Source organism: Nanorana parkeri, unplaced genomic scaffold (assembly GCF_000935625.1).
Source record: "Nanorana parkeri isolate BGI_ZX_2015 unplaced genomic scaffold, ASM93562v1 scaffold1279, whole genome shotgun sequence".
NCBI classification, from domain to species: domain Eukaryota; kingdom Metazoa; phylum Chordata; class Amphibia; order Anura; family Dicroglossidae; genus Nanorana; species Nanorana parkeri.
Window position 1 is genome coordinate 328,588 of NW_017307547.1, and position 8,721 is coordinate 337,308.

General features: G+C 50.9%; 1 protein-coding gene across 1 annotated transcript in view; it reads right to left on the reverse strand.

Annotated features, from left to right (window-relative positions):
- PREX1 (phosphatidylinositol-3,4,5-trisphosphate dependent Rac exchange factor 1) overlaps positions 1-8,721 on the reverse strand; it is a 138,555-nt gene that overhangs the window by 43,453 nt on the left and 86,381 nt on the right. Inside the window, exons 13-15 of the mRNA XM_018569036.1 lie at positions 8,270-8,370; positions 5,245-5,348; positions 4,589-4,638 (exon numbers count right to left, since the gene is read on the reverse strand). Of these exons, the coding sequence (XP_018424538.1) occupies positions 4,589-4,638; positions 5,245-5,348; positions 8,270-8,370 (255 nt within the window). The remainder of the gene's footprint in view (positions 1-4,588; positions 4,639-5,244; positions 5,349-8,269; positions 8,371-8,721) is intronic.

An 8,721-nucleotide genomic window follows, 5' to 3' on the forward strand; every position in this document is an offset into this window, starting at 1 on the left:
CACAACCGGGGCCTTTTCCGGAGACAGAACCAGGCCCTTTCCCGAGACAGAACCAGGGCCCTTTCCCGAAACAGAACCAGGGCCATTTCCAGGGACAGAACCATTTCCAGGGACAGAACCATTTCCAGGGACAGAACCATTTCCAGGGACAGAACATAGGACTACTGCAGGAATTTACCAGGGACAGCCGTGTCCTCAGTTGATCTCCTCAGTTTGGAGTCCATGGCCTCTACTAGGAAAGAAAATATTTGGTGATGGAATAAAGTCAAAGAGGGATTCAGGCAGAACGGGGTCCCTAGCAGGGTAGCAGGTTTGGCCCCCCTGCGCTTTCACTGACATTGAAGATTGCAACGGGCACAGAGAAGTTGCCCCATCTGCACTGTCTGTACTGACCCTGCCAGGCACCAACTGCCTACAATACATCCTCCATGTGAGGCAGGTGAGCAGCGTTTACCTAATGCAGGGGGAGGAAGACTGTATCTGGGGCCCTCAGGACATCAACCGGGCCCTAGGCTCCTGTCTAGGTTTCCCTGTGGATGATCTGACTCTATGGAAAGCCGTCCTCTCTAGGCACTGAGCCTGTGGGGGGACTCCGAATGAGGCAGACAAGCAGAATGGGTTAATGGAGGAGAACATAACGAGGGAGAAGATGAAAGGAACAGGAGAGGACGAGGAATTCACAGGGGGAGATCCTGCCACTCCTCCAGGGTTTGGTGGAGGTCTGGGGGTGAGGCCGTCCATCTCCGGTCCTGTCCTCTCTCTTCTACAGAGGACACAATTATCACTGATTCTCATACAACGCTGAGGGGACCATGAGCTGGAACTGGGGGGAACCTCCACTTTTCAGCCGTCATTGCCCCCGGGGTTCAGTCTATACGTCTGATGTCCTGAACTTATATTCAGGAGGAGCCTCTTCAATGACAACAACAGACCGGCTCACACATATCTGTACGCTACAGCTGTGATCTGCCTCTGGTGACACCACAATGGCACTCATTCTACCACTTCTGGTGTCACCGCTCCTGTGAAGCTCGCGCGCCAAGAACTGTGGTTGGCTACAATAGTCAAAGTTTATGGACCTTGTAGGGTCTCTTCCTCTGGGCGACATGGTCGTCACTATATCTCCTCAAACAATTAACCCTACGGGGCCCAGAAACATTGACCATCTCTGACTTATGTGGAACAGATATTCGGAGTGCTGGTGACATCTCTTGATATTGTATCCAACATGGAGCCCCGAGAAATGTTTCCCCTAGGTGCGGCTGAAGCAGTTTTATTTCTTCTCTTTGTGATGATCAGCATTGTGAATTGTTATTAAATAGAAGAATCTTTGTTTCCTTTTATTTATCAATTGTTTCCAGCGAGGTGACACCGGACAGCGACGTGCATACTGAACACACCTCCCAGAGTCCATTCATCAAACACTCACTTCGTGATAGACACGCCCAGGTCTTAGTAGACGCTATATCTTGACGGACGCCAGGTCTTGATAGAAGTCATGTCTTGGTAGACGCCAGGTCTTGGTAGACGCCAGGTCTTGGTAGACGCCATGTCTTGGTAGAAGTCATGTGTTGATAGACGCCCTGTCTTGGTAGACGCCAGGTCTTGGTAGACGCCAGGTCTTGATAGACGCCAGGTCTTGTTAGACGCCATATCTTGATACACGCCAGGTCTTGGTAAAAGTCGTGTCTTGATAGAAGTCATGTCTTGGTAGACGCCAGGTCTTGATAGACATCATGTCTTGGTAGACGCCATGTCTTGGTAGACGCCAGGTCTTGGTAGACGCCAGGTCTTGGTAGACGCCAGGTCTTGATAGACGCCATGTCTTGCTACACGCCATATCTTGATACACGCCAGGTCTTGGTAGACGTCATGTGTTGATAGACGCCATGTCTTGGTAGACGCCAGGTCTTGATAGACGCCAGGTCTTGATAGACGCCATGTCTTGTTAGACGCCATATCTTGATACACGCCAGGTCTTGGTAAAAGTCGTGTCTTGATAGAAGTCATGTCTTGGTAGACGCCAGGTCTTATAGAAGTCATGTCTTGGTAGACGCCAGGTCTTGATAGACGTTGTGTCTTGTTAGACGCCGTGTCTTGACAGATGTCATATCTTAATAGACATGACGTCTATCACGAGGCATCGATACAAATCTTACTGATCCAGAACTGAGCAGATTTCTGCCTATAATCCGGATTCTTTCCTTGTGATGTTCTTATCTTTTTATAGCGTCCGTCCACATTTATCTCCTACTTCTCCTAGATGATCTGATTTGGTGATTATGTTAACTGGGATTGATAAGATGACCTCACCGTGTGTCTTGTTATCATGACAATGGCGTCTTCTCCGTACCGCCGCAGCTGCCCTGCACAATGCTTGGGGGGGGGGGGCATGCTCCGGGGAATAGACCCTCATAATCTCCATCCGCCATCAGCAGTGTCACCAAGGACTGCCGATATCTACAGTGCAGCAGAAATACTGATTAGCATCTCCTGAGGGTCCTCGTAATTAGCTGCTAAATTTATAAATCATTCAACCAATCAAAATCTGAAATGGAAAGTTGTGGTGCTGATATAGGAAAGGAGGAAGTGGGACGGGTAAACAAAGTAAAAAAAAAAACATATCAGCTCTCCACGTGTCTTCCATTGCCGGGAACGGGTCTGGTGTGAGGTACGGCGACGTCAGTCCGTAAACGAGGTAAAACGTTGTTGTAAATGACAATTCTACGTTCTATAAAATGTATTCGGTTTTGTTCTTTTCATCTCGGTCGCTTTCTGCTAAAAATGAGCCGAAAACACTTAAAACAACTTTATAAACAAGTGCAATGATGAACTGCGGTGACAAGACATTGATGATATGTCATAACATCGACAGGATGGAGTAGGTGAAAAGCTCATAGAGTCTCATACCAGCTGCTGCCATAAGATCTTCCATGGAAACTTTCTCCTGCCCATCCACCAATCTTTCATTATTCCCTGTGACATCATCACCAGGCTTCTAAAATGATTACAGGGACAGCTGCTAGGAGCTTCATTCCTGATGGCACGCCCCCAGAGTTACATCTTCCAAGAGCCCTTTCCCTACACTCAGTGTATGGCTGGGACCCTCAGAGGCCAGGCAGCAGCATTGTTTACCTGTAAAGAAAGCAATGTATACAGGGGCAGGGTAGGTCGGGGTAAAGGGTCAGGAGTTCTTTAGTCCAGTAGGCACGGCTGACAATGCTTGTATGGAATGTAAACGAACACAAGCAGTGTTGTCAGCCCAAACAGGAAGTTTGGAGCTCACTGTCTGCAATGGGTGTTTTTCTGCATTATCAGCATTTTAATCAGGATGAACAATGGAAAACGTGCGTTTATCGCTGAGATGTAATAAATATGCTTTGCACACGTTTTGGGAGCTCACCGCACCCGACCGCACACATTCCACGCATTCCCAGCGCGAGCGCAGAACGCCCCAAAATTGAAAGCCGCTCCTCGCCCATCCAGGCTTCCTACAGGGTGCAAGCAGCGGCCGCGCACGCATCGGGTCTTGGCAGCATTGTTACTAAACATGCCTTTAAATTGTAGACAATCTCAGCACTCCTCTTCATCGCGTTCCCACTTATCGTGTGAAATCAATTTTATACATCCAAAGAGACTCCCGGCATTCTACGCCCCCCTCCAACCGGCGTAACCCGTCATATTCACTGGAGGAGAAGCTTGCTGTGCCACGCTGAGCTCTTCACCGGTCAGTCATTTCACTTGAACATCACAATGTTTATATATAGCTTTAAAATGAAACAATGTAACAAGTTCAGGAAAACTGAAAAACAAATATGTGCCGACTACGGGCTTGTGCACACGACCTCCGTTTTCTGTGCTGACCTGATCCGTACGCTCCTGCACTAAAAATGCATCCCATGGCAAAAACGCGGCAAAACACATAGCACCGCGTCTGCTGATCCGCACCTGATCCGGACCTGAAACTCATGTGAACAGGCTCTCAAAAGGATTCGTATATAAATATCAGGTTGGAGAGAGGTGACAGCACCCTGCCCAGACCTCGGCTTGGGTTAAACATTTCATCTGCCACTTGGCTCCTCTTCTGATTGCCAGGAACATATATATTTGTATATATAGTGACAGTCACATGGTCTGTAAGATGTCTGAGCAGGAAAGGGTCACTGATGGGAGTCAGGTCGGTGTTTTGCTGATGGAAGCCTGACACTCGGCTCCAGGCCTATCCAGCCCTCACAGACCGTTCACCGAGCCAGATGCAGATAGTCACGCAGTCACCATGCAGAGATTCAAGCAGCCGCATTCTGGGATAGCCAGCAATAGGAGAGTGTTTCCTCCACGCGGTGCAGTGTGAGCGGGGGAACCGGACGCTGAATCAGAAGAATATGAATGCGTTTGACCAGCTATGATCATATATATTACATACGCATTGCACAGAGCGGCTGCGGCACGGGGTTGTACGAGTCTCCGCTCCCCCCCCCGGGGGCTCTTGTGGCTCAGTGGCCTCCCATCAATGAAGCCGCCATTATAAACCTGCACCGATCTACCACACACACACACAGCCACAGCATGAGTCCCTTTGCGCACTTACTTGACAACTGGCGTGAGCAGACTGTGCAGCCGGCAGTAGAGTCTGACCCCCTGAGAGATGAAAGGAAACAGGAAATCAAATGAGATACTTAGGATGAGAACACACAACGGGGCTTATACCCTAAAACAGAGCCAGAGCAGTGGCGCAGTACGTTTCAGCGATCCGCGAGTCGTCCGATGGATGGATTTATATAGTGCCTTGTGGGGTGCATGGAAGGGACACTCCATCTAGAACCAGGAGTAATACCGGGAGATAACCATAGCAGCGAGGTCATCCAGCTCCGCAGCCATTACAAGGGCTCCTGGCCTATAACATATAGATTGAAGAGGGACTGGGGACACCCCAAAGTGGGCCGACACATGAACTATCAGGATATTCCTCATGTATCACTTCCCCCTCCCTTCTAGATTGTAAGCCCTCAGGGGCGGGGCCCTCCTTACCATCTTGTCTTGAATTGTATGGTGATTGTAATGCCTTCCGTATATTGTACAGCGCTGCGCACACTGTTGGCGCTCTATAAATCCTGTATAATAATAATAACTATAATGGGGAGGTCTCACCAAACCTAAGGCGGCAGATTTTGCCTCCACCCATCAATGGAATCTACATCTGAACGGACTGATCAGGAATTGGCTGCAGACGATGGGATCTCTTACCTTCGACATGATGTCCTCCAGCTCGCTCCTGGCTTTGTACGTCCCGTCGTCGTATCGGAAGCGATAGAGAACCTGTTCATTCTTAAACTGATGCTTATCTGAAACTGATCAAACCAATCAATCATTAATATGTATCTGTGCAAACGTTTCATTGATCAGATGTAAAAAGGGAAGTGAGAGGAGTTACAGATACTGAAGGCAATGAGCCTTTGGAGGTAAGCGGTGTGTCCTGAGCCGTGGGTATCCCCCCTGCAGGGGGTGCCGTCACTCACATAATAAACGTCTCAGCGCAGATAAATGATTTAGGTCCCATTCACACTGCGCGCAAACGCGCGGTTTGCATTTTGCGCAATTGCGATATCGCGCAAATGCTTGCACTGCAAAGAATGGGACCGCGGGCAAAATCCGCTCCAAAAAGGGTCCCGCTGTAGCCACGCACGACCCGCGACAGCAGGACCCTTTGCCCCATTGCCTTGCATTGGAGAGCGATATCGCGCGGTAAATAGCCGCGATATCGCGGGAATTACCGCGCCATAAATCGCTCAATGTGAACGGGGCCTTTCTCGACAAGCAGCAAGTCAGAGATATTTCGCAGTATATTTCACGAGACCGCCGAACGTCGGACTCGGCCCGGACAGAGCTTCAGGAATACCGTCAGATCTGATCTCCTCAATGGATCCAAACAAGTCAGATATCCGGCCGGGATCAATTCCGGCTTCTGGGAGATTCTCTGTCTGTAATGATTCCCAACAACCTCCAATCCCCTCCCCCCCCCCATATGGGATCTGCGCTGGATGGATTCACATTGCAAGGCGTGAAAGGTTTACAGTGAGGAAAAGAATGATTGGCTCGCCTGCAGAATACAAAGCAATGAAAGGTCTATCATTTGTATCGTAGGTGTATTTTACATGATAGAGACAGACAGGGGCGTAACTAGAAATCACATAGCAAAATTTTGTATGGGGCCCCGTGATTTCTAGTTACACCCCTTGAAGAGCCCACGTGAGATCCCACGCAGCTCGCCTGACTGCAGAGCCCACCATAGACTCTCTATGGTGGGCTCTGCAGGGTCACCCTCAGGTTGGCTGGTCGCACTCCTTACCTGCCTGCCTCTTCTTCCTCCGTCTTCCCTCCTCCGTCGCGGGGCCAGCTCCCTCCTCCGTCGTCGGCCCCGCCTCCAGCTCAGTCACCGGCCCCGCCTCCTTCTCCCCTGCCGGGCCCAGCCTCCTCCACCGCCGCTGCCGGCTCTCGTCGACTCAGCAGCGGCTGTGGAGAAGAACGCAGCGCCGCACCGATCACCGACAGTGATCTGAACAGCGGCGCGTTCGAAGCCATAGCGACCCAGGAGGCCCGCACGGCATCAGGGGGGGGTGTCCTGGGCGGGCCCCCCTGTGCCCGGGCCCCATAGCGGCCGATTGTTACGCCACTGGAGACAGAATATCAACCAAAGGCCGACTTTGCCGCTTGAGGGGCCAATGGACGTGCACCACGTATTGTGAAATCTTGGAGGAGAACCTCCTTCCCTCAGCCAGAACACTGAAGATGGGTCGTGGGCGGGTCTCTCAGCATGACAACGACCCAAAACATATCACCAAGGCAACAAAGCCGTGACTCAAGAAGAAGCACATTATGGTCATGGAGGGGCCCAGCCAGTCTCCACACCTCCATCCTATAGAACATTTATGGGAGGAGCCGAAACTTCAAGTTGCCGAGCGACAGCCAAGAAACCTGAAGGATTTAGAGAAGATCTGTAAAGGGACCAAAATCCCTCCTGAGATGTGTGCAACCCTGGCAACACACCCCAGGAAACGTCTCACCTCTGTGCTCCCCAACAAGGGTTCCCAAGGAAACGTCTCACCTCTGTGCTCCCCAACAAGGGTTCCCCCAGGAAACGTCTCACCTCTGTGCTCCCCAACAAGGAGCACAGACAGCGGAGCTGACCTCATTCTACAAGTGACAGTCAGCCATTGCTGTGCGTTTGGTTTGGGTGCAGAGGACGCAGCACGCCGCAGGACGGGGATGACGGGAAGAGGAAATGCGCTGAATAGAACCTATGGAGACAAATGTCAGGATTTCCTCTGGCTGAGGGTGGAGGATGTTTACATTGCTGTATAGACCCGGGGCTGTATTTTTAGATTTCACATGACTGGCAAGCCCCATGGGGGGGGGGCACAGTGTAGATCACCCGTCTATGATGGCCGGCTTATGCAGAATGATCACGAGGACAGATAACCAGCACGTGTGATATCTCCGATGTGCAGGAGAGATACGAATGTTATCACACCGGCTCCCGCTGCGAGGAGAACCCCCGACAAGGCTAATCTAAAGACAAAACTACAATAAAAAGACAAAGACCGCGGGCCCGAAGAAATAACACTTCATTCCCCCATACACACTACACAGCATGAGTGAGGAATACTACCCCACCAGGCTATTGTATTCTGACACCTGGCACCCACGGCTGAACAGTGAGTGCAGCTGATTGGCTTCAGTCACCATCCAGCCGATGACTTTTGTAGAAGGAGCCGGGCCGTAAATTATTAATTTTTAATCTATTTTTTAATGATTCAGTCACAGAACCCCTTCCCCCGTTCTTCCCCCCCCGGTATTCCTTTTCTCTAGACCCTATACACTTTTTTCTTGAATTCTGGTGACGGCAACCAAGTGCACAGGAGGGGCCATGACCTTAAAAACTACACTACAAATTATACATTAAACTGAAATAAAACAATCTAGCTCGGCTGCCTGGGCCCCTCACACAAGTAACGGCCATACCACCCTGATGGCGGTCTTGGCCGGGGACTCGGATCGCGACCCCCCTGTTCACTTGCGGGACCCCATATGGGGTCGCGACCCACACTTTAAGAAGCACTGCTGTAGAGGACCCCTGGTGCCGAGGAGGAAGTCAGGGGCCGCGCAGGAGCGCGGAGGAGGTAAGTGGACATCGGCAGTCTTTTGTTTTATGTTGGCGGGGGGGGAACGGGCAGAGTTCTACTTTAATGGCACAGGGACAGGACAATCTCACCATGGTGGATGATGCCGTTCTCTAGCAGAGCCTGGCCCAGGTTGACTCCTTCCTCGGGTTTGCTGATCTCCCCATTCTCCATCAGCCAGGAAACCAATTCACTGCGGAGACACAAAAGGTGACATGTTACTGGCAGGAAACAGAATGCATCCCAAGACTAGCATGACCCCGCCTCCAAATCCAAGACATAAGTAGGACAGGGTGACCCCCAGGCCCTTAAGATCAGGGGGCCCCTATCACATGGCCAATTGTCATTTCGGAGACCCAGCCTGTACAGGGAGCAGCACTCTGGGGAGGGAAAGGGGTGGGGGGCGCAATGATGGTTTGTTTTCCCTTCATTAAGATAAAAGGCGGTGAATTGTCTAATCCATCTCCAGGAATCGTTCTGCCGCGTCAGTAAAGTGTCAGTAATGGGGCCGCGAACATTCGTGTCTGGAAACAACTTTAGATCG